The sequence below is a fragment of the Pyricularia grisea genome (genome assembly GCF_004355905.1).
Source record: "Pyricularia grisea strain NI907 chromosome V map unlocalized Pyricularia_grisea_NI907_Scaffold_6, whole genome shotgun sequence".
NCBI lineage: Eukaryota > Fungi > Ascomycota > Sordariomycetes > Magnaporthales > Pyriculariaceae > Pyricularia > Pyricularia grisea.
In genome coordinates, this window is record NW_022156719.1 from 3414548 (window position 1) to 3439432 (window position 24885).

The following is a 24885-nucleotide window of genomic DNA, read 5'->3' on the forward strand; positions in this document are numbered from 1 at the left end:
CAGTCTCGCGAAAAAAACGCAACACCTGGGCTTTGAATGCATCGCTCCACCACAACCGAATGTGAACATAAGACTTTGCCATTCACGTCTCAGTTGATGCAATGTTTGGCCGTCATCGTACACCGCCTTGAGGAACAAAGGCCTCTGGCTTCTAATTTCTTGCCGACGTTGCCACTTTGCAAAACAACAAAAACAAAAACATGACAGACAGCTTCTCAATCTACGCGGAACTGCTACCCAACATCCGGCAGGTCTCTGTCGTGGCCAGCCTCCCCTCGCCATGTGAAACGTCGACGCGCGCCCTGCTGCTCAGCGATGGCAGCCGTATTCACGTCACACACCGTGACGATTCCCGGCTACTCGAGCTGCCTGCCGCGGTCGTTCAAGGTGGCGGCGGCGGCTCGGCCATTTTGCCATTGAAGCCCGCGGCGGACAATCGCTGCAAGTTGACCTGGCGATTCCCGCTGGGCCTGGCTTCATCTTCCTCGGCAGCACCAAAGGGGATTACTGCGCCTACCGGCTCCTCGGTACCCTGGGAAGCCGTCAACATTGCAGCCGGCTCCACTGTGCGTTGTGGGGGTTGCGATGCGGTGCTGGTGCCAGGGGATTCCATAATGGAGTGGAAGGACCTCCCCAGCGCGAACTGGGCTGAGATGATGGAGTTTTGGCACTGTCACAAACCGGACGACCATGCTGGCCAGGATGGGCATCGGCACGACGGACATGATCAAGACAACCACCGAGTCAAGGCCGGGGACAAGGCCGACGAGCAGACGTTGGCTAGGAGGGGTTACGGGGCAAACTCCAGCATTCAGGCGCGGCGGGGTGTTGGGTTTGTGGACTTGATGACCTTTCTCTTTGCTGAGGATGACTGCAGAGGCGTAGAGGTAAGTTATCGCATGACGGTGATGTTGATGGTCGTTCCGATTCTGGCTGCGTTTTGGCTGCGTTTTGGCTGTTTTTCGTGCTGGGTATCAAGAAGGTGGCTGGGTCCGCTCAATGGCGTAGTCACCGATACAAATACCCTAGAGTAGATTTGAATACCGTCCGCTCTCGAACCAGTTCGAGACCTGCCTGTGCTGCAAGACCGCTTTCTGGGTCTCCGGAAACGGGAGTGGTAGCGCGGCATTGGGAAGGAGGATGGCAACTCTGTATTTCACCGAGGCTTGCACGCAATGGACTTCTCGGGATTAGACGGAGGAACATGCACGTCGCAGCGACTTACTTGTGTATCAATCAAGAGTGTTTTGGCTAATAAATACTGCAGATTCCATCACGTGAAAATATCGACGACAGCAATAGTGCCAGGTTCTTGCCGGTCAAGTGTTCTGAATGCCATACCAAAATAGGACATTTCAGCATCAGGTCACCCGCAGTGATGCTTTACAAATGGCAGCTGCGCGTCGACGACAGCAAAACCAAGAGCGGTAAACCCCCGTCAGCTGTCCAGTGTCTGGCCGCATCACTGCTCGCAAATGTTGCTCGTTCGGGGTCTTCCAAGTCTCTTATCACTCCCATGACAGGTTTCTTGTCTGGTAAAGATCACGAGGCAAAGAAGCGAGGCAGGTCGTTGCATACATGGGTACTCAACAGCACTATAAGCTACACATCGACTCGGGGCAATACCACTAAGACTCCCGCTATCAAACTGCTATTCAAAGTGATTAGCGATGAGGAGGCAGACAAGATGTTGGAATCCTTCAGTTCGGACGTGCAAGATGTTAGCCTACCAGAGGATGCACTGGAGTATGTTGTTGACGCACTGGAGCGTAGCAACAAAATTTTACCGGCAAGCGACAGGAATTTTCAAGGATGGACGGTAGGCCTATCAGACAGATGGGGTTCTGGCTAGTATTGATTGGCCTTAATCCTTTCGCGTCATAGCATGATTTCCACCGGCGTATTTTAGCGCTCCTTTATACACAGCACTGAGTAGGTGCCAATGGCACCAAATCCTATACCACCCAAGTATCAGTGCATTCCATCACCCGACCCATCCACCCTTTTCAACCAACTCCAATGCGACGAAGGATCCTTCACAAAGTCCTCCATATCGACCACCAGGGGCGAAGCGGCACCCTGCTCCACAACTCCCGCCTCCAGCGCCATGTGAGCATACTTGAGCGCCAGTTCCCTCGAGCCAAGCGAGCCGTACGTCTCGGCGGCCAGCCGGTAGGCCTCGGCCACCGAAAATTCCAGCCTCTCCTGGCGGATCAGGCTCAGCATCAAGTCGACCGAGTTGGGCAGCGCGGGGCCGTCCTCGCGCCACGTCAGGTTGCGCAGGCTGTTGTCCAGCTGGTAGATGGCGTACAGTCTGCTGTCGGACAGTTTACCCATGGCCTCGGAGAGGCTGCAGTGCGGGCACGTGCAGGTGAAGCCCCAGTTGCGCTTGAGACGCTCCTGGCGGACCTGCCGGGCGCTGTACGAGTCGATATACGAGATGGTGAGCTCCTCGCCCGCCGCGATGTCGCGGGTGGCGTGGGTGGTATGGACGAATGACTTTGCAACGTGGAAGGCCAGGCTGTTTGAAAGGGCGGGTAGTGGTTAGTAAAACAATGCTTTTGAATACCGGGAAGGATAAAAGATGCTTTTACTTACTTTGGCCGGCAGTCATGGTTAAGTCTCGAGACGCCAAGGAAGGTCCCCGCGTGCGGAACACCAGCTATGTTTAGGTTGAACGAGTTTGTGTTTGCTATATCCCTGATCTTGGCCCCTCGCTTCGTCGAGTTCGTTTGCGATGCTTGCGACAGAAACTCCATCACGGTCTCGCTGGGCAGCTGCTCGATGCCGGCGTTAAACAGGCGCGTCTGGTCGTCTTCGGAACTGTCAAACGTCTTGATATCTGTGACGAGAGCGGGCCACTGCGCCATGATGAGCTGCCCGCGGCTGATGGGGCGGCGCGCAACGAGCCCGACTCCCTTTCCGGGTATTTCTCTCCGTTCAAAGAGCGTTCGTTCCGCCGGCGCGTTGTCCACGGCGGAGTCACTGCTTACTTTCAGAACGCGGGCCAGGATCTCGGCGTTGCGGGCTTTTCCGATAAAGACCATCCCATGGCCGTTGGCAAAGCCCGGGTTAGAGTAGACGCAGAACTCGCCGGCGCATGCGTGCGGACCCCTCCAGAGTGTATCCCAGGCGTTGTTGGAATTGCTTGCGTTTGCTGGCCTTGCGAATCCCGAATCGCTTCTGTAATTTGCTGAGCTCTCCCAATCCAAGCCGTCCATGCCCTCCAAGACCAGCACATCCTCGTTAGATTCGACTTTGCAGCAGGGTAGAAATAGACTCTGGTCTAGCCGGGTCCAGGGGCACACATCAAGTGCCTCTGGCCGTGACGAGTGGCAGACGCTAGTGAACAAGCTTAATAGCAGGCATAATGGCACAACTAAAGGAACTCGGCTCGACGACATGATAACGGACTTTCTGGTTACCTGGATGAATGAGGCAAATGGCAACAATGAGCGAGAAACCTAGACCTGTGTGAGGCGGTCTTCCAACGGCAGATGAAGGCTTGTCCTGGGCGTCTGAAGAGGCTCCTTGCCAGCTCCAGATCCTTGCAGGGTCTTCAACTTATAGGCAATCAACCCTTGCCACAACAGGGCCATAACAGGGCCGCAACAGTCCGAGTGCAAGGTTAACATTTGGCTTCAAGTTGTTGCGCCGTAGCCGTTTGAGTACAGCGACAGGGTGGTGCATGTTTCATTTGTTTCAAGCCTGCAAGCTTTCAAATAGTATAATTAGAGTTAAATTTCTAAAGATCAGCAGAGCGCCTCAACCTTTTTTTGAGATGTGATGTTATGGGCCTCTCTGCTATGACATTTTTGACAGCAAGATACAGGCGGGGATAAAATCGTCCGATCGGAAGGGTTAATGGACGACGGATGAGGAGCTCTGGCCTAGATGTAGGTAGGTAGTAGGTTGGTAAGTCTGATAGGTCAGAATTGGAATTATGGGTCGTCATGGTGGGGTCTCCAACAGGCAGAACGTCCAACAATTGGCCAGTTCCACCTAAAGTCAGCCTTACCATATTCGACAGAGAGATGTCCCGGACTTTAGCTTCATCACAACTTCCCCTCCATCACGACACACAGTAAAAGAAATAAGCAGCACCGCCGATCTCCCTGCCTTTTCCCTTGTGCTCCCTCAAACTCACCAAAAAATATTCTATAATTGATGTGACAAGTTTCTCGGGGCGATTTGGGTCGCTTACGTACTTATTCGCGTTGCTTTCTTTCGACTCTATCCTCGGCTCACTTTCTCATCAAGACTCCCCTTGCAAAAGCTATGACATTGCCTGAAAGCTCAACCTTTCCTCACCATGTCGCTGCTGGCTGTCTACATGTCTCGCGGGTAGACAGTGGACTATCAGACGAACAATGGTTTCGACTACCCAAGCAGTGGAACCCTTTCTTTCGATCCGATCAAGAGCTCAATCGCTCGATTGTCGCATCGGGTGTGCATCATATCGAACTGACCGAGTCCCTTCACAAGTGCACCAATTTTCCTCTAGAGCTGCAAGAGCTTCTGTTCGAAGTTGCTCTGGCCCCTTTCGCAAAGCTTTTCCGGCACCACTGGATCGAACTCGAATTCGTAAGGAGCCAGGATGATGCAGACATCAACAGTCTTGTCAGGGTCTACCTTTTACCAGATGATAAGGACCGGTCCCTTATCAACCGTTCCAACAAACCTCTAAGGAGGCATTGGAACAGCCTTCTCTCGAAGCTGGACTTTTCTCCATCGGCATGGAAGGGTAAATCCAATGGTGACCGGAGTTTCCAGCCTGCTTTAATGCAGCCGCCTGATCAAGATGGAGCAGAGCCCTCACTTTTGCAGCTGTTTAACACCATACCATCCCCAAAACCAAGTCCTGACTATCTTCTGGACTCTAATGACCGCGAATACTGCCGGAGTCTTCTCAACTGTGATATCCCGGGGTTGAAAACTCAGCTCTTTTTGTACCAGCGCGAGGCTGCAGCCGCAATGTTTGAGAGAGAAGCACAGCCTTCGCAGCGTACAGACCCTCGACTCTGCCACGTTGTCGACCAAAACGGAGATCCTTGGTTCTTTGACTATATTACTGGCGAAGTCCTGAAGGATGGACGATCCTATGAAGGTGTCTCTGGTGGTATTTTAGCTGAAGAGATGGGTTCTGGCAAGACACTTATCTGCCTTGCACTAATAGCGGCAACAAGGCAACAGCCAGCTTACAGACCCGAGATGTACACTGCACCTATCATTGTTCGGCCAAAACTTGGATCGCTTGCTGACATGGCAGCCGCAGCCGGATCTATGGCTTCGGTTCCATGGCGCAGCTACTTTTCCAGAGAGCAATGTGGAGATCGAGAGTATACCAACTGTCTGGACAAGATTGAACAAAACCCCGGCTGGTATCTTATGCCTCGCCCTGCACCTAAACGAGTTAGCCGTCAGCCAGAAGCTTTTGAGCAGCAGTCGGACAAGGTCTACTTATCTTGCGCAAGTCTTGTCATCGTCCCAACGAACTTGCTTGAGCAATGGAAGGATGAAATCGCGAAGCACACCCCAGACCTGCGTACTTTGGTCTTGACCAAAGCTCAAGTACCTACGACTATACCAAACACACTTTCTCTGCTGCAGTACGACGTTATCCTTGTATCCGTGACTCGTTTCGAACGGCTTATCGACAACCGAATCAAAGACAAACATGGCTCTTGGGTTCTTTTATCTCCCTTAGCCCAGGTCCACTTTAAAAGAATCATCATTGACGAAGGGCACGCACTGGGTCATTCTACTTTGGCAAAGAAGAGTAATCTGCTACTGGTAGTTGAGCAACTTCAAACCTCTGCTCGCTGGGTTGTCACCGGTACCCCTTCGAAAGGGCTTTATGGTGTGGACGGTTCATGCGCGGGGCGTAAGGAGCTCTCGCATAGCCAGGAGCGCAAAGATACCGAACATATCGGTTCTATAGCGGCACATTATCTGAACGCTCGGCCGTGGGCCAACAAAGTTCTGGAGGATGGCGATACAACCGCAGACTGGCGTGTCTATGTGATGCAGACTAAAAACAACAACGAGGTCCAGAACCGCAGAAGGCAGTCTGTTCTCAAATCTACACTTGACTCACTGATTATCCGTCATCCAAAGTCGGAGCTCAGTCGTCTTCTCCCAAAAGTAACAGAGAAAACTGTTTATATTGATGGGTCCTACCAGGACATCATGTCACTGAACTTGTTTGCGGCTTATATTATCCTCAATAGTGTGCAATCACAACGTGTCGATCAAGACTATTTTTTTCACCCCAAGCAACGGAAATATCTCGATGAGCTTGTTTCCAACGAAAGGCAAGCGAGCTTCTTTGGCGGAAATTTCTTCACTGCAACGGACATTCACAAGGCAGTGTTGACCGCTGAAGAGTTTCTGCAAAAGGGAGATGTTGTCATCAGCAAGGAAGATGATTGTTTGATCCGCGAGGCGATTACTTTCGCCAAGATGGCAGAGGCCAACAAAACTCGGGAAGTGTCTAGCCGCTGTTTCGAGGTGCCCATATACATTGAGGATTTCCCGGGCAGGGAATACGCCGGAGTTTTAAGCTCATGGGCTGTCGACGGCAAAGGGGGCGATAAAATGTGCACAATAGCACCACTGGTTGTGGTCCTGCAGCGTTATGTACGTCCGTGGCTCAGCTCGCCGGAATCACTCGAAATTGTTTTCAACTCTGGAACGTTCGCGACTTACGGTGCAAAAGCGAGGAACAAGGCGATGGGAGGCGTGCCTGAGATTATACAACGTGGAGAAGGGCCATCCAGCATTGCCTTTACCGACAAGGATGACAAGATGTACAAAGATGTCAGCAAACAAAAGAAGGCCCGTTCAGGGACTTTGGAGTGGGCGGATGTCAACGATACGTTGGAGAAGGACGAAGAGATTGCAAAACCGCTTGTAAAATGTCGTCTCGTTTCGACAGCTTCAGCCAAGTTGTCCTACCTGATTGATCAGATTACGAAGTATAAAGATGAAGAAAAGATCTTGGTGTTCTACGAAACAGAAAATGTTGGATGGTATATCGCGGGATGCTTGGAGATAGTAAGTCACCTTGCATATACTTTCGTCATCATATATTCGGTATAATTTTTGACTAACTGGCGACAAAAACACAACACAGTTACATATACCCCACCTCATCTACGCAAAGAATCTCAAGGCTGAACGACGGGCGCAATACGTGGCGACATTCAACGAGATGTCTAAATTCAGGGTGATGCTCATGGATCTCAAGCAAGCGGCTTTCGGCCTCAACATGAACTCTGCGTCACGAATATACTTTGTGAACCCGGTGCTTAACCCACAAATAGAGGCACAGGCTATCGGTCGAGCGAGGAGGATAGGTCAAAGCAAAGACGTGACAGTCGAGACCTTAGTTTTACGTGGCACCTTGGAGGAGCTCATTGTAGAACGCAAGAAGAAGATGACGCAGGAGGAGCACAGGCGGATCAAATCCATCATGGACGACAGGCCTTTCTACGAATGGTTTCAAAATGCCCGAATTTTGCCATTGCCGGATGTAGCGGCCGATGATGGCCCAGGACAAATGGCACCGTTGGCAGTACCCGTTCCGCTGTTTGGACGAGGATCAGGCCAAATCATACATCCGGACCAGGATCTCTTAGCCAAAGGAGAAAGGGAGTCCAGCGACCGAGAGTGCGCCACCCCGTGTAGCGACAACGGCGGAGTAGGTAGCTCCTTCGGGCGTAAACGTCCCTTGTCTATGGCGGCAGATGCGGCAGATGCGGCAGCAGAGGACGCGGTGGATAAGAAGCCAAAGAAACCTGCCAAAGGTGTTCGCTTTGCGTAGCCAGCTTTATTTCGCCAGCCCATGACCGCTGTCAGCAAGACTGAGGGAGACAGACAGCCTCTCTCGCTCAACCTAAACCGGATGGAAGTATAACAAGCGTGTTTGAGGTATAATAGGCAAGGAGAGACAGCCCGATATAGAATAGACCTAGACTGTGTTTTAGCCTTGTCTGGTTAGATAGGGTTCCTTAGGGATGGACATATAGCTTGGCGCATTAGCATTAGGGTTGGGCGGTCAGGGTGGTTAGGTTTACAGTACTGCACTAACTGATTACGAATACATTTCATGTAATTTTTTTTTTTTTTTTTTTTTTTTCATCCCTCCCCGTTAACCCAATTTATCGGACGGTGGGACGAACTAGTTCTAGCAGGGAAAAGAGACGCGTCTGCCCTACAGAGGACTTGGAATTGAGGTAATTACCATGTAGCAATGCTGTCTTTGCCCTGGTACTGTGATAAAAAAAATTGTCTCGTATTTTGCCACATACCTACGGGCTGCAGCCCAGTCTTGCCCAGTTCGGGTGCATGATTTGACTTGTTATGATTTCCAGGAGAAATAAAACAAAAAGAAATGCCAAGCATTCTCGTTGTCAAGGCTCAACAGTCCATGGCAAGAAGAATATCCCCCACAAGAGGGTGGGGAACCAGAAGGGCCAGCGGGAAAATGAAATACTATAGTAGAGAGGGAAAAAAGAAAGTTTTTTTTTTTTTTTTTTTTTTTTTTTTCCCCCCTCTCTCCCCCCCGAATAACCATTATAGTACGGCAGGTAAGTAGTAAATACGACGATGGGGGTTCCACTGAAATTGGTACCTACGTCAGCTAGCGGTGGGGCTTTGTTTGAAATAACTGTGCGGTAATTCATTTAGGAAGGGAACTTTTGCTTTTCCGGTTGAGCGAGGCTCTTTTATTATGATGTATCGTGGTGGATTGAGACAATTAACAATCGGAGCACTGTAATAGTCCGCGGACTGAAAAGAAACCGTTGACAAGAACGGAGAGGGGCAAAATCTTCTTGGCTTTTTGAACGCGCGGCTGCTCTGCGTAAGTCGGGGCTGACGGATTGTTTACATAGTAGAGACAAAAAACACAAGGGAAAAAAAAAAGAGAGGATAAAAGACGCGAGGCGGGAACATGGATCGCATTTGGAAGTTTATTGTGTTGATCCCAGCATATAGTAGAATATGGATCTTCGCTTGTGCCTGGACTACCGCTGTAGTCCACGCTAGAGCGAACCGCTTGAATGAAAAGTGGTGTGGGGTTGCTATTTTAGAGCCTGATCGTTGCTTGCTATTGTTGGTTGTATCGAGATCTCCCCCCCCCCCCCCCCCCCCCCCCAACCAAGTACTACGACTTCTACAGTTTTCCAAACCATGGTTATCTATTTTGTTTGTATATGAGGTACCACGCTGCGAAAAGAAGGGACTTTTGGGAGACATCAGTATTTAGTGGTCATTGAGTTTCGATACAACATCGGATTTTTGACTTGCAATAAGTTGAGGGAGAGGAAAAGAAAACCATGCTGTCATAACCTACCCGGCCCGGAGATTTTTAGACGATGCGCGGCAAAATCCATTGAACATGGGCAGGGGGCCTGGCGCCTGGTGAGACCTTATTGTAAACGCTGTTGTTTTTTTCTGGCTTCACCTGACCCCGCCTCAGCGGCAATCCGAACTCAGCCGCCCAAAGGGCCCCCCTTCGCCGATCCCAAAAGGTGAAAGCTGACTTGGGCTTGGAGTGCATTGTTTCTCTGTGCTTTCCGAGTGAGCCGAGATGCCATCTGATTCTTCATATCAGGCAGGTTTGATGTCCGGTCTGATCATTCTTGCACCTTGTCTTGCTGGGTAAAGCCGAAAGAAAGTTGGATACTCCCTGTCACTTGTCCCGGGTCCACCAACGTCGCTGCAAGTGCTGGTTGCAGGATGCAAAATGCTACAATGGGGTCGGGGCGGGACTCCGTAATTTTTTATTTTGACTTTTTTTTTCTTTCCTCCTGAGTGACCTATAGATGACGGCATGCTTCATGGCGTGCAGTTGGGGATTTCTGCCAAAGTGGAGTTTTTGCCAACATCGTGAAATAGGGATGGCTGGTCGGGAATGCTCCTGAAACCGCCCTTCTCTTTTTTCCATGTCCATTTAGAGTAATCCGTACATAGAAACGCATGAATCCGGCCATGGTTTGTTGACAAGACTAAGCCATCGGCACAGGTCTTGGCTTTGGGGGGATACCTGATTTTGGTTGGTGACCGGCTTCCGGCATGTCTGCTCAGCCACCTCTCATGGGAACCAGTCACAACGGCTCGTCTGCTGCCTACGGTCGAGGACCTAGACTTGCAAAAGCGGAGGCAGCATTCGATTGTGCATAGACTGGCGAGCGAATCAGTAGCTATACATAGAAATGTGCGGCTCACAAGGGCAGTTTGGATGAGGAGGCATGTGCCTTGGCCCATAGCGTGCACCCGCGAGAAATGACTGGGGTGTTTTTTTCTGGATTACCATTTGTTTCCCCCACCACTCTTCCCCTCTCCACCTGAAAGAGCTGAGGTTTTTGGCGAGATGATAATAATGATGCATGTGTTTCGTAGACAGGTTGGCGGGTTGCCCACGAAGAGGTGGGCTTGGAGCATGAAAAAAAATCCCGACAAAATTTTGACATCCTTTTTCCATCCCATAGTGGACCTCTCGCATGACAATCAAGGCTGGTTCCCTGTTCGAGCCGATTTTGGTGTAGGTTGGCAAGGGAGTATATACTCTCTTGGGCGACCACTCAGAAAGGAAAACCGGTCGGATTTATTGCATTTTGTGTGCGCAAGCGATTACTCCTCAGGTCTGACCGTCCGATAGAGAGCAACAAAGCCAGCAAGCCAGCCGCTACCAAGCGAGAGGGGGGAAAGTAGTCTGGGTGGTAGACATCCCAAAGCCATCTGTTTTGTCCTTTTTTGAGCATGGCCTCGACCGTTCTCGTCTCGAGAGCTCCAGCTCCCGTAGAGCTCGATTCGGACAGCACCGGGGCGACGGTGCCGATTCTAGGAGCACGCGGCGATGAGCCGTACTATTTCGGACTGCCGCCGCCGCCCATCTCAGTCAAGGGCAGCCGCCGTGGTCGACTGGCGAGGGTGTCGATGCCGCCATCGATGCCAGGGAACAGCGCGCGGGAGGATGCGGCACGACGAGGCGTCTTTATGTACACCTACCTCGCCCACGCCGAGCCACAGAAAGCAGATGAGGTGGTTGCCGATCCGAGAAGCGATGTCAATGGTGGCGGCAGAAGCAGCGACAGTATCAACAACGGCCAGAGAACCAGCCGCCGCATCACCTCCCGCACCAACGCTATCGACCCAACTACTGCTGCAGCCACGAGGCTGAACCCGTCGTCCTACCAGAGCCACGACATGTCCCAGATCTCAAAAGATCCTTCGACAGATGCCCGAAGACGTGCAGAGTCCAATGTCAGCAGCAGCAGTAGTAGGCCGCCGCCGCCGTTGCAGAGTCGCTCAGTCAACATTCCTTTGAAAGGCTCAGAGATGTGAGTTGCACTCTTTATTTTTTTTCTTTTTTTTTTCTGTTGTTTCCCGATCTCCCTTTCCTTTCTTTTCTAGATTTATTACCTTCCTTTCGGATATTTTCCCCCCTGTGTTCCTTCCGTATGTAATCAACATCGAATGTCGATGCTCGTTTCCGGAAGGAACCCCAAGCCGCGCACACACCACTCCATGGTCCCAGCGAAGGGGAAAAAAAATCACATCACACACAAGAAATGATCACCACCGTCACGCAGTCCAATGACCATTTCGGCACACGGAAATCGTTACCACCCTTCGAGAAGTTTTATCCCCGTTAGCCCCATTTCTCCATACCAGTTTCGGCTTCTAAATCTCATTAGATCCGCTTACCCGTTCGCCAAGCTGCCAACTGAACGATCTCAATCTTTTGTCACTAATCCCCTTTTTTTCCCATTTGGCGCGTTTGCAACTTCGTATCTGCCCTTTGCTTATGAGCGGTCAAAAAAAAAAAAAAAAAATCAACTCCACAATGCTCGACGCCCGTTGAGCTGTACCCCATACCTAAGATACATTGGGACAAATTTCCGTCGGCCAAGTCGACCAGAGAAATCAGAAAGTAAAGTTACGTTGACCAGTGCATGGTCTGAGTGGACGACGACTGGTGCTTTTGTGGATTGCCAATGTGGCTTTTCACCGGCGCTGGAATCAATACAAGCCAAGCCAAGCCAGAGCTAAGCACATCAATAATTGCTCTTCAGGTTCGCCTACAACCTGCCAGTGCGGGCACGCTGTCGGTCAAAGAACTGGCTAATTTCCAAGTCCCAAAAAAGAAGCAAACAAAAGGGTCCGTGGACATGATGCAACCACCAGTTTGGGATGATTCCCTTCACAGTCAAGTCGACTAGATTTTGATGGTGTGTTTGCGCCACCCTTCCCAAATGAGGCTTAGAGCCGTGTGCCTGCAGCTCCCTAGTCCCTCGCATCACTCCTTGAAATTTGGTCCCTGGCAACCTGCAGTGACTACTGCTAGCCAATCCTACACGTCGGATGGTGAGGCTATACGATGGCAGTGGGATTTGTTGTCGTTGTGTGTGTATGGCTTTTTTGTTGTGGTTCTCGAGTGAGGACCCCTCCCGTCATAAGGCTTGGCAGCCACGCGTGTGGAAAAGATTTCTCTTGTGTATTAAGATTAACGAGATTAAGACCGCCCGGGCGTTGGTTGGATCGGCTCACCTTTACCTTTGTATGAATGCCTCGAAGTCTGGGACCGAAAAAGAGACAATGGAGTATGCCTAGCTTTCTGTCTTGCGTCTCAGGCTCCATGTCTTACTCCATGTCAAGCCACGAGCTCGGTCTACCTTCTTTTTCTTCTCTTGGTTCCCCCATTTTCTTTTTCGCATGTACTTTTCATACTATTTTCTGCCATATTACTAGACGAGTGTCTCCAAACATTGGCGTTTATTCTTTAAACATAACATATAATAGCCTGCCTTCTTGTCACACCATTCCCAGTTACGAATTCTTGGATCTGAAGGATCTCACACTTGTTAGAAGCTGGCGACTAAGATCGAGAAAACTAAATCTCTAGAACCAGGCCAAGACCTGCCGCTCACCAGAGGCACTTCTCAGCCTCAGCCTCACTGCCGTCAGCAAACACCGACAAGAATGACGCTCTGCTTCTAAGGCCCCCGCCGCGTTCTCCCCGCCCGCAAACTGAATTGCCACCGACACGCAGTTCCACGATGGCGGGTTCCACGGCCATGATGCCACCAACACAAACTGGCCCATATCCTCGCGATCACCATGCATCGGCTGGACCTTATCCACAGGCTATGCCTTACCAGAAGCAGCCACAGGAAGAGTTCATGATGAAGACGGATCGATCTTATGCACGGGCCAGAACTCAGCGCCAGCCCGAAAATTATTACGATCAGCGCCAGCAGCCTTTCTCTCACCACTACCATGAACAGAACCGCCCTAATCATCAATACGAACATCGCCCAAACCAGCAACATGCTCCTCCAAAATCACCCAACTTCGCACCCCAAACTGATCATCACCAACAAGGCCCGCCGAACCCAGGGCGCCAACAGAATTCTCCGTATCAGCCTCATCAGTACCGCTCTCCTCACCAGCACCCTCAGGTTCAGCGACCACCAGCGCAAAGACCACCTGGCCCCGAGAAACAACAGACCCAGCGCTATCCTGACCTGCCGAGGCCAGTTGTGGAGACCCGTGCCATGACGGACCGTTTTCCAGAAGGTCCGCCGAGGCCGGTGGCGTATAACTTTCCCCGGCGTCTTTCTAGCGCAAATACTGCCTCGTCAGCGAATGCAGGGGTTTCTCACGATAGTTTTCAGTCGCGAATGCGCAACCCAAGCTGGACAAGTCAAACTTCGACAGAATCTTTCCAATCGTCACTTTCGAATCCGCCCCCCATCAACCGACCAGGGCATTTCCCACGACAAACGATGAAGCCGCGACAGCCAATCAAGCCCGGAGAGTTATTTGCTGCCCTTCCGGGCGAGGTCCTCGAGATGATTCTCGACAACCTCAAGCAGCAGCACCTGGAGCCCGGCTCTGCTAGCTGTGCGACTTGCTGGATGAGGGATGTCTGCGCAATTGCAATGAGCGGGAGGAAGTGGCTCAAGTTTGCCAGGAACGCTCTGTAAGTGGTTACTGCCAGTCTATTCGAGACCGTAAGTTTGGGAATACCGACTGGGTTTGCCATGACTAACAATAAACCGACGCAGCTATGAGGATATCCAGCTGAACGGAGCCGACTCTGCTGCCCACAAAAAGAAGTTCAAGGGGGTGATCGGCACACGTCTGGTTCTTCTGCGACGATCACTGCGCGCGAACCCAGTTCTCGCCGCAACTGTACGGTCGTTGAAAGTTCCGGCGCCGTCACAGCAGCAGTCCCTTGAAGAATACCATAATCTTATCGCGACGGTAGTCATGGCATGTCCCAACCTGGAACGGGTCAGGGGCTTCTATCCGACCTATAACCACTCGTTTACCCGATTCTTCCAAGCAATGTCATCGAGGCAAAGGCTCAAGGAGATGAACTGGATTGTGCAGCCGTCGCCGTTCCAGAGACAACAGCGAGTGCGGAAGGCACCCGATGACCAGCTCGGGAGGAACCTTATAACTCCTGGTGACTTGCAGCCTCAGCAGACGCTCGCCTGGCTCGACAACCATGCCAACTGGCGTTATCTTACCAACTTGACGATTCACTGTATCCCCGGCGCTACACTGACACCATCAACTCTGTTGATTGACACAATAGATCGGCTCCCATCACTACAAACGCTGTACCTCTCCGGGCTGCCGCATAACGCTTTCGGCGACAACGAGCTTCTATCATTGCCGCCCTTGAAGAAGCTGTCTCTGGTCAACCTTCCGGGTATCACATCTACCGGACTATCTTCGTTTGCAACCTGCTGGAATAGCCGGAGTCTTAGGTCGCTATCTCTGGTTCATTGCGATATCCAGTGGATACCAGCCATGGCTCGCATGTTTTCCAACCTGTCGTCCCTCGAAAACTTTGCCTTCGTTCAGTCATACCCACCCATGCTGCCATCAGACGAGGTCATCTGGCTCTTCCCTTACCTCGCCTCTTCATCCCTGAAAAAGCTTCACTGGGACATACCTTCGGCGAAAGAGAACGCGAGTGCTGCAGATTTCATTTTTTCGCGCAGCATCCAGGCCAACGGATTTCCGGCTCTCCGTCGCCTGCGGGCCCCCGCAGATCCCGAAGGTTTGTTCCAGTCTGCATGCCGCCCACAGGAGAGATATGATCTCCCGAGCGACAGGTTCAAAAACAATAAACTTGGCGGCCGACCAGCATTGCATCATAAGCGAACTGGAAGCCAAGGTAGCACGGCCAGCTCGCAAAACTCGACGGAAACTGCCAAGTCTAAGAAAGGCTTCCCGTCGCCAACCAGCCCACCAACTCCGGCAGGGTCCACTATGTCTTCGAGCGAGCAACCACTCTGTACCGATCTACACCAGGCGCGACTTGCTGCCCAGGCACGACAGGAGGCGGCGCGACTGGCCCCTAGGTTCCTTGTGAACGTGTTGGATGATGACGGATCGATGGTGGATCGGTTTGGGCTAGCGGGATATATGGGTGACATCACATCCAAAATCAAGTATCATCTGCTGCCGGACGAGGGTACTATTGACGAGAAGGGCGGCCTTGTCGATATTGTCGACCTGCTAGTCGACGGTGGAGAAGACCTGACAGGCAACAGCACGCTCGCGACGGCCAGAGCGATCGCCAACGGTGACAGTGGCAATCAGGGGCCGGCCACTCTGACCAAGAAGGACAAGGCAAAGGAGAAGAACGAGGAACCTAGTAGGCTCAAGGAGGGGTGTCAGGGGAGGTGGAACTATGGTGCTGTGACGGAAAAGAAGGACAAGGAGAGGTGGTCGCACACTGAGAGAGGCCGTTGGAGAGGGGTTGTCTTGTCTTGATAATTCAGACTTCCCAGAGGTGAAGATAACGATATCATGAACAACCGCATTCTGTTACAAGTTCCTTTGTTCTTTTTTTTGTTTTGTTTTGTTTTTTTTCTTTTTTTTTTCTTTCATGTGATGGAACATACCAAAGAAACGGAACACATAGTGGTATTGACTTTCGGGGGCCAAATGTAAGATTAAGCTGGGTAGAGGACGGTTTGGACAAGGCGCCGGAGACAATGTATAACACAAGATTTAAAATAACAAAAGTGACCAACAAATTCATGGAGCTTGAGCCAAATGGGAAGATGAATTGTTATCGCAGTGAATGGGCTTCAAATTCGCTAGACCGACTTTCGGACGAGTCGGAAGTAAACACGCGGCCTTCGGCAGCAAGGATCCTTGTCGCTTTGATTTTTCAGGGGTATCCCGATCGACGTCATCCACTTGTAATTTTTTTTTTTTTTTTACCCTTCGGCAAACCTTGCCAAGCTGCAAGCTTGCATACACCGGGGTGAAAAACGGACCCAGACCAGACGTCGAGTCCCATTTCACATCTCAATAGATTGTTACACATTAAGACCGATATAGAACCACCCACACATAAAACACGATTGCAACTATGCAAAAGACCTTGATAGCAGCACAGAGGCGCCCACATCAGCTCGTGCAGCTGTGCGCGGCCTGCACGCGAGTCGCGAGCGGCGCGTCGACGATGACGACAGCACGATGCTACGCGACTCAATCATCACGACGACACCAGACCTCGAGCCCGGCAGCGTCGGCATCGCCGAGGAGGACCACGATTCGCGCATGTAGGTCGAGCAGCGGCACGATTCCGAGGTGCTTCTCCAACACGGCCGCCGCAGCATCAGCCGCTGCCCCCGAGAGGACCGAGACATCCGGGCCGGCGACGGACAAGGACACCAACCAGAAGCAGGCGCCGCGGCCCGGCGAGCCAGACTACTATGCCCTCTTCCCGCAGACGCTGCCGTCGGGCCCACCACCCGCAGGACCCTTCGCCATCGACACGCGCGCCCTCCGCCGCGAGTACCTGCAGCTGCAGGCGGCGGTGCACCCAGACTTTCACCACGCCGCTGGCGGCAGCTCATCAAACACCACAGAAACGGATGCGTCGGCAGCAGATGACAACGGCAGCAGCAGCAGCAGCAATTCCGCACACTCACCTGCCCGAAGGCGCGCCGAGGCGGCGTCGAGCTACATCAACGCGGCGTACAAGACGCTGTCGTCGCCGCTGCTGCGGGCGCAGTACCTCCTGGACCGGCAGCACGGGCTGGACCTGGCGGGCGACGAGGCGGCGAGCCTGGCGGCGCCCGACCCGGAGCTGCTGGGCGAGGTCATGATGGCGCGCGAGGAGGTGGAAGAGGCCGAGGTCGAGGCGGATCTGGAGGGGCCGCGGCGGGAGAACGAGGAGAGGATCAGTGAGTGCGAGGAAGGGCTGGGGAGGGCCTTTGCAGAGGGGAGGGTCGACGAGGCGGTGGCGCTCACGGTCAGGCTCAAGTACTGGCTCAACGTCAGGGAGACGATTGATAATTGGGAGCCTGGGAGGCCGGCTGTCTTGCAGCATTAATTGATTTAGCTAATTTGATTGAGATTTGGAATTTGATATAGGCACTCGAGTCGGTTGTGCTGATCAAAAAAACAGTATAGGTTGGGGAAACCCGGATTGTCACCATCATGCAAGTCACGCCAGGAACCTTTAGGTTAAATATCCAAGCTGGATTGTCTTTATCCTCAGAGCCTACTCCTCACCCTCCTCCCTGGTTGGAAGTGATTGCCGTTCACGGCATCGGCACTATGTACAGTATGAACTTGAGAGTTCATGTCGCCATAATCAACTCCCAACAATATGAATCCCTTCTCCTTCTAACAAAAGTCATCAGTTCGTTCGGTGCTCGCCAACTACTATTGTTTCCTCTGTTCTGAATCTCTCCCCGTCCCCTGTTCTCCCACTCCACTTCATGCACTAAGCACTGCTTCAAGCAGTGAAGCGCTTGGTGTTCTTGTTCTTCTTGTTGCCCTTCTTGTCCGTGGCCGCTGCAGCCTTGCTGCCTGTGCCGGCAGTCGCCTTGTCGGTGGAAGCGGTGGCGGTGGTGCCATTGCCAGCGCTGCCACCGCCCGCCATCTGGATGGCGAAAACACCGCCAAAGGGACCAGCGTTGCTCGGGTTGGCGACCTTGACCCAGCAGATGTTCGTCTGGCCGGAAGCCTCACCGTTGCAGGTAGTACCGGCGGGGATCTTGACGGAAAACTGGTGGTCGGTGTTGACGTTGGCCGCGCGCTTGGTGATCAGACCGCGCGCCGCGAGGGCGTCGGTCGAGCGATCCCAGAGCTCGCCAATGAAGGATCGCTTGCCCTTGGTGGCCTTGATGTTGCCGTTGTTGCCCGGAACATTGGTCGTGACTTCGAGCTCTGTGCCCTTGGAGAATTCACCTTTTCCCTCGGTGTCCAGGATAGCCCTGACAGGGCCAGCACCATCTGTGAATCCAGAGTTAGCAAAAGGGGTTTTTTTTTTTTTTTTTTTTTTTTTTTTTTCGCCAGCTAGGCCGGTTTTCAAGCTCGAATAGCCAATGGGGAATGAATCATTACTTACCAGTGGTTACAATGTGGTAGGTTCCGTTGATGCTACCACCTTGGGTAACCTGAGGAAGAGTACTGCCGGATTGCGCCATGGCTTCCTTGAGCATATTGGCGGTGTTCTGGCCTGATCCGGTAGTCTTACCGAAGCCGTCCGACTTGGCGTCGGTGCCGGCCTGCTTCTTGCTGAAGACGGTGGTGTCCACCTCCGTCTTGCTGTTGGGTCCTGCGCCGGGAACGACGGCACCTTTGATGGCAAGGGCTGTGCCGTTGCCACCCGCGTCACCAGCGACCATTGCGATCTTGCCGTGAGCAGCCACCAGGGGGCTGGCGGCCAGCGCAAAGATGAGAGTCTTGGTGAACATTTTGAATGTTGTGTGTTGAAAAGAGGGTGGAAAAGAAAGAGAAAAAACGAAGAAAAAAATGAAGGTGGTAAAAATGAGGTTGACACCTGGTACAACGTTGTAAAGATTGAAAGTTGATTGAATATGGCTCGAATCAATCGGCCTAAGAGAAGAAGATATGTGCAAAGAGAAGGTTGAGAATAGACAAGGCTGAAGATGCTTGGGATGATGGTTAAAAGGTAGAATTGCCAAGAGTTCGGGGGGAACAAAGGATCATTATATAGATATTTCTGGCTAGTGATGTTCTCACAGGGTTACGGGCCTCGGTGCACTTCGGTATAGACTCACTCCTAGACGACATGACATATTGGACATTGGCTGTCCGGACATCTCCTCGTTGTCCCCTGTATCGTATCTTGCCATCATCTCCACATGACAGGTTTGGGGTTCCAAAAATATGGCTCAAAGAGGCTAAGCCCTGACCCCATCACACCTGAAAGGCCGTGCGTCTATAACAACAACAAAAGGAGTAACAAGGAGTTATCGACAATGCTATGGGGCCGCAGTTGACGACCGAAGTCGAGATTTGGGCGAATTACTACCGGGTAATCTCTCCAGAAACGATACAAGTCCCCTTGGCATGAAACGTTGACCGGCGAGGGCGAGACGCTCGACACTGAGGCTTCCCACCCTTGGTGGAGATCACTGATGGTTACTATCAATGCGTTTGCCAAGCTCTTCCTGGCAATGATCCTCCGATCGACTCCACAATGGAACGGAGAAAGAAGTGCTTGATTTGATTTGGCAAAGCCCTAAAGTCTTGGCTTGCGACGAGCTATGGGGCCAAGCAACGTTGGCCATCCTTCCCTTCCCAAGATGAAAAAGTCAAGGCTCGTGATTTAAACGATTTAAACGATTTAGACTTGTGTACCTAGTTAAAAGTTAGATGATATGTCAAATACGATATTCATAAAAACGAACAGCAGCAAACTAGGTTATACATCCCATGTTTATTGAATCGGATAATGGTGCTGCCTGACAACCGAACTAAAGGGACATCAATCGTTGCCACCTAGGGACCAGGCGCGGGCAAGATATTAGAATGATATGATCAGCTGAAAAAAATCGTTTCTCCTGTCGTGAATTCGTTTCGTTGCCCAGCCACTTAGAATACGGGAAAAACATTCATGACTGGTTGTCATTGTCAACCTATACATACATGGTCTGGTGTGCGTGCCTGTTGCCTGATATGACCCACCGCCATTTATCGACAGGTGACACACGTTTCATGATCGTCAACAAAAGGTGATTAAAAAGATAGTCCATCCATTAATTGAAAGCGCGCTGGTTGCTAAAAGTAGCTAGGCTGGGAAAAAGGGGGCAAGATGAAGCGATCATACCCGCTGGAGCGGGAACATGGTGACATGCAGGGAACAGGCCTGTAGCACATCCCCCAGGAGCGCCAGTTTTGTTGCAATCTAGGGCTGTTGACTCGCCAAGAGGATCACCGACCCCTACCGCGGAGCCGCATTCATCGTGGTACTACTACCTTAGCCGCCGCGTAGTACGTAAGCTGACAGTTTGGGAAAGGGGTGATCGAATGGCCTTCACTACTTCTTTCTACTTTGGTTACCCCCAGGGGCGCAGTATTGAAAACTCTCGTGAATTGGTCTGGTTTCAGGCTTGGCGTTCACGGGGTTAAGAAACGTAGAAGCATGGTATTGCCTAGTTGACCATTGGTTTAACTGCGAAAATAATAGCTTAGAAATCCATAATTTATGCGAGGAATCCTGCTATTCCTGCTATTCAACATTGTAAGCTGGATACGATGTGTTGATGTGAGGCTCTACTCGATTGATGTGGCAAAAAAGGAGCCGCTTCACCTCTATTGATAGCTATGACATCGTAGATCCGGCAACGCCGAATTCATGCCTGCCTGCCATCAGAGAAATATCGAATCTATGGTTATGTGTTGATCATCTTGGTGTGTTAAAAATATGAACATATTGAATGGGCAAGGCATAATGTACCCACGTATATCGGTAGATAGGTAGGTAGGTAGGTAGGTAGCTAAATGTGTGCTCGAGACATTTGTGTAGAACGCGAACCCGCGAATACGGCATGCAACTGCCGAGAAAAGTTTTTTTGTGGGTGTGTATACGACTAACTCACCGTAGGTACGAAGTACATAAGTGAGACAAGGAAAAGGAAGTCATCGGAGACCGCCGATGTAGTAAGTAATTTAGACATTATCTCCAGGCCGAACATGAGAGCGAATCAAACCTGGCCGAATTCGGACATTGTCAGGAGGGTCTGTGATGCATTTTGTCAAATATTGGTGAAACCATCACGAGGTCAGACAGGAAGAATATTTCTTGGTTTATGTAAGGACCATCCATGCCTGCCTGCCTGCCTGCTCAAGCGGTTCTCTTCTTACGCCGAGATGCGCAATCTGTTTTGTGGGTACAGAGTAGGAGGAGTTCGTTGGTGCTGAGTCACGTGGAAGAATGACTTGAATGGCTCTGGAATCCAAGGTAGTTCTAGAACTAGAACTAGACTAGTTCTGGAGCTTGACTAGGAGATTTCGCCGCCAGCGGGGAGCTTTGGCCCGCAAGCAACTACAATACCCCACCAATGTACAGTACTTCGCCAAGTGATATGCTATCAGCACTCGTACTGTATCTATGCCGATTGCCCGGACGCGATGCCCCGCCCTGCCACCAATCGCGATTGGCTTCACATTTTGGTTAAACCATAACAACGTCAGGCCACCACCAGTGCCAACCAACTACTTCGTTATTCACGTCAATTTCCCCTGTCGGAACTTCCACTACATTCACCACACTTCTCGACACAATACGGAATTGTGGGGATCTATTCAAATTCTAATACGGTCGTGCGAAACTTCCATGTGGCTCGCAGAGTCTGGCCATTGAGCCGAAACCCCCCCTTGCTCCCACATCACGTCCGCACCATGGCCTCCGACTCAATAAACGCCGCACTAGAGCAGGCAGCCCAGAGCAGCGATGCGCCCGCCGCTCTGGAGAAGCTCCTTGTCGACTTCAAATCGCTCTCGTCACCAGCCACCGCCACTGCAGACCTCAAGCGGGTCATCGATGCCGTCCTTGCCGCCCAGCTGGGAGTCGTGAGCACCCTTCCCATCTTGTCGGCGTTTGTCAATGCGCTCCGACAGCTCGAGGATGATGACCTGTGGATTGAGGTCGGCAACTACGCCCTCCAGCGCATTGGAGAAAACACACAGACGGCGTCCAGCTTCCTGGAACAATCCAATGCCCTCCGGGAGCTCATCGCCACCGCCCACGAGCACAATGAGGACTGGACCGACGCCGCCAAGACCCTGGCTGAGATCCCGCTAGATAGCAGTCAGCGCCGCGCCACAGAAGAGGAGATGGTCCGCGTGTGGATTCGCATTGTGCGCAACTACCTCGAGGCCGACGACAGCACCACCGCCGGCTCCTACCTGAACAAGGTCAAGAACGTTATATTCAAGGTCCAGGACCGCGATCTCAACCTACACTTCCGCCTGTCTCAGGCCCGCATCAACGACTCACAGCGTGAGTTTCTGGCCGCCAGCCACGCGTACCATGAGATCAGCCTCAGCCCTCAGATCGCCGAGGAGGAGCGCCTGCACACCCTGAGCATGGCTATCAAGTGCGCCGTCCTGGCGCCGGCAGGCCCGCTTCGCAGCCGTGCCCTCGGCCGTCTGTACAGGGATGAGCGCTCCGCTGGGCAGGAGGAGTACGGCATGCTGGAAAAGATGTTCCTCGACCGGCTGCTCTCCCCCGGCGAGGTTGACAAATTTGCGCAGGGCCTTTCGCCCCACCAGCTCGCGACGACGGCTGACGGCTCCACGGTGCTTGCCAAGGCCGTCGTCGAGCACAACCTACTCGGCGCAAGCAGGCTCTATGACAATATCGGCTTTGACGAACTCGGTGAGCTCCTGGGACTTGATGGTGCCAAGGCCGAGGAGACTACCGCGCGCATGATCGAGCAAGGACGCTTGGTCGGCCGCATCGACCAAGTCGACAGGGTTATATGGTTTGAAAGTGGCGAAGCGTCCGGTGTTAAGGGTAGTGGACGTGCCAAGGTTGTGGTGGGCAAGGAGATACGGCGTTGGGACGCCAATGTCCAGGACCTTGCTGAGGAAGTCGAGCACGTCACAAGTCTCCTGCAGAAGGAGTACCCTGTAAGTTGGCTAAGCTTTTTTTTTTTCCTTGGTCAGAGACTTTAACCTCCTCTGTTAAAAATGGATACTAACAAGCTTTTCAACTATTATTAGGATTTTGTTGCGGCCAACCTGGTAGTATGAGATATGCATGCGACGCAAGGAGCTAGGCGTTTTTGGAGTTATCACTTAGAAAGGCATGACTGATTTTCACTTCTCAAAAGATCTACACCGGGGTCTATGACGTGATGAATTAAAACGTGTGCTCGAGTATCCCTGAAAATATTTTGTAAAAAAGCGTCTCACGCCGACAACCCCGGACCCATACTGTTAATCTTGTGCCTACTGCCGGTTGCTCCAAATCCCCAAATTCCTCTCCAATATCTTTCTCAATCGAGATCCGTCCGCCTCACGACAACATAGCCCTGTCGTAACTTGGAAGAGTCGCCCGTCTCCTCCTCAAAAACCGTACCGTCGCCCCTGAAAGCCTTGACTCCAGGCCTTGATCGGCTCGACCCAGACGGGCGCTCGTCGCTGGAGTTTTTATTATTTGCCTCTATCTCCTCTCCTAGCAAAATGTCAACCAGCCGTGCGGCGATCATCTTACCCATCAGGTCGTAGCCGTCCGCTGTGAGGTGGACGTGGTCGTCCCAGTATTTGTCGCGCTCCTCTTGCGACAAGGACCAGTACGGGACGGCGGCGGCGTGGTCGTGGACGTAGCTGCTCTCGGGGGTTTTAGCTTATACTTTTTCCCTTTTTTTTCTTTATTTTATTTGAGGGGATGAAGGTGACTACCGTAGGTCTGATAGAAGGGATGCTAGAAAAAAAACGGGGGGTATAAGACCGTACATATTACCGCCCTGTGCTTTGCGTATCATGTCGTTCAGTTTATCCCTCATTTCGTCGGTCCGGCTTCGGACACCGACTTCGGGCACCGTCAGGGCGAGGACTTTGCTTCCATGGCTAAGAGCCAGGTCCCAGCAGCGTTTTAGGTTGTCAAAGATTGTTTCTGGGGAGTATTGACGGGCTAGATCGCTTCAATACCCAGGAAGCAGCAAGTAGAGTTGAGGCTGTGTATTAGCTTTTTATTTTATTTTCTTTCTTTCTTGGTTATCAAAGGGGGAAAACTGTGAGAGACATGACACCCCACAAACAAAAAATAGACGACGCCTTTGTTTGAAGTCGCATAAAATAGCAGCTTTTGTTTATAAAACTTGTTTAGGTGGATAATACTTACTTGGTTCCACCAAGAATTATGGTCCAGTCGTACTTGGGCTGTTTCGGCCCAACTGTGACAGATTTCAGTCTCGTTACGTCGTGATTTTACTGGCGCCAACTTTTGACGTATGACACAAAAATAAAACACGCAATATAGTGAACCAACAGCAACATATACCGATACATGTCCAGAGCGAGTATTATACATGCAGACACCGGAGCCTGACAAACCCCCAGAGTTTTTCAAATTCGCAAAGGAAGGAACAGGAGAAGGTGGGGAGGGAAAAAAAGGAAAAAAAAAAAAAAAAAAAAACTATCAAACGCTTACAGTGGTTGTGACAGCGGCTCACAAAGAAGCCTGTCAGGTCGCCTGGCCTCCCATCCTCCGTCGTCTCGACTTCGAGCTCCGGCCGGGCGACCTTGAGCTCCTTTACCAGCTTCTCCTCGTAAGGGTGCGAGGCCAGACCAGAGCGGCTGTATCCTGAAGTGAGCGAGTCGCCGAAACAGAGGATGCGAAGCTTGTTGGATTTGGGCATGGCTGGTTTTGAACAAGGTCGGTTTTACGGCAAGGTGGGGGTTAGGCAGTTGTTGGAGGACCTTGGGATATTTGACAGAGAGATATGAATGATTAAAGGGAGGTAATTGTTCGTATTGACGATGTTAGGGACTCCCCTGGTTTGTCAAAAGGGTTTGGGGTGGGTTGGATGTGGGTTTCGACGTTGTCCGTCCCGCATTGGTGGTTGGCTTGTG

At 51.7% G+C, this 24885-nt stretch overlaps 8 protein-coding genes across 8 annotated transcripts; 5 read left to right on the forward strand and 3 right to left on the reverse strand.

Annotated features, from left to right (window-relative positions):
• Positions 1-92: 92 nt before the first annotated feature.
• PgNI_09003 (uncharacterized protein) lies at positions 93-3817 on the forward strand. Its single transcript, XM_031128993.1, has 2 exons — positions 93-887; positions 1268-3817. Exons 1-2 carry the CDS (start codon positions 201-203, stop codon positions 1850-1852), a joined length of 1272 nt encoding a protein of 423 aa, XP_030979196.1. The 5' UTR covers positions 93-200; the 3' UTR covers positions 1853-3817.
• On the reverse strand, positions 93-3817 carry PgNI_09004 (uncharacterized protein). The gene is made up of 2 exons (XM_031128994.1): positions 2599-3817; positions 93-2521 (listed from the first exon to the last, which is right to left on the reverse strand). Exons 1-2 carry the CDS (start codon positions 3402-3404, stop codon positions 1972-1974), a joined length of 1356 nt encoding a protein of 451 aa, XP_030979197.1. The 5' UTR covers positions 3405-3817; the 3' UTR covers positions 93-1971.
• A 461-nt stretch (positions 3818-4278) lies between these two features.
• On the forward strand, positions 4279-8136 carry PgNI_09005 (uncharacterized protein; the record flags this gene model as incomplete). The annotated part of the gene is made up of 2 exons (XM_031128995.1): positions 4279-7056; positions 7136-8136. The coding sequence occupies 2 exons, from the start codon at positions 4279-4281 to the stop codon at positions 7823-7825; spliced, it is 3468 nt and encodes a 1155-aa protein (XP_030979198.1). The 3' UTR covers positions 7826-8136.
• Positions 8137-10373: 2237 nt separating this feature from the next.
• Positions 10374-15914, forward strand: PgNI_09006 (uncharacterized protein). The gene is made up of 3 exons (XM_031128996.1): positions 10374-11348; positions 11706-13993; positions 14079-15914. Exons 2-3 carry the CDS (start codon positions 13068-13070, stop codon positions 15802-15804), a joined length of 2652 nt encoding a protein of 883 aa, XP_030979199.1. The 5' UTR covers positions 10374-11348; positions 11706-13067; the 3' UTR covers positions 15805-15914.
• A 497-nt stretch (positions 15915-16411) lies between these two features.
• PgNI_09007 (uncharacterized protein) lies at positions 16412-17380 on the forward strand (the record flags this gene model as incomplete). Its single annotated transcript, XM_031128997.1, has 1 exon — positions 16412-17380. One exon carries the CDS (start codon positions 16412-16414, stop codon positions 17378-17380), a length of 969 nt encoding a protein of 322 aa, XP_030979200.1.
• Positions 17381-17788: 408 nt separating this feature from the next.
• Positions 17789-18880, reverse strand: PgNI_09008 (uncharacterized protein; the record flags this gene model as incomplete). The annotated part of the gene is made up of 2 exons (XM_031128998.1): positions 18404-18880; positions 17789-18288 (listed from the first exon to the last, which is right to left on the reverse strand). Exons 1-2 carry the CDS (start codon positions 18750-18752, stop codon positions 17789-17791), a joined length of 849 nt encoding a protein of 282 aa, XP_030979191.1. The 5' UTR covers positions 18753-18880.
• Positions 18881-21505: 2625 nt separating this feature from the next.
• On the reverse strand, positions 21506-24821 carry PgNI_09009 (uncharacterized protein). Its single transcript, XM_031128999.1, has 5 exons — positions 24464-24821; positions 24155-24206; positions 23767-23952; positions 23032-23637; positions 21506-22938 (listed from the first exon to the last, which is right to left on the reverse strand). Exons 1-4 carry the CDS (start codon positions 24669-24671, stop codon positions 23307-23309), a joined length of 777 nt encoding a protein of 258 aa, XP_030979192.1. The 5' UTR covers positions 24672-24821; the 3' UTR covers positions 21506-22938; positions 23032-23306.
• PgNI_09010 (uncharacterized protein) lies at positions 21706-23061 on the forward strand (the record flags this gene model as incomplete). The annotated part of the gene is made up of 2 exons (XM_031129000.1): positions 21706-22938; positions 23032-23061. 2 exons carry the CDS (start codon positions 21706-21708, stop codon positions 23059-23061), a joined length of 1263 nt encoding a protein of 420 aa, XP_030978481.1.
• Positions 24822-24885: the final 64 nt, after the last annotated feature.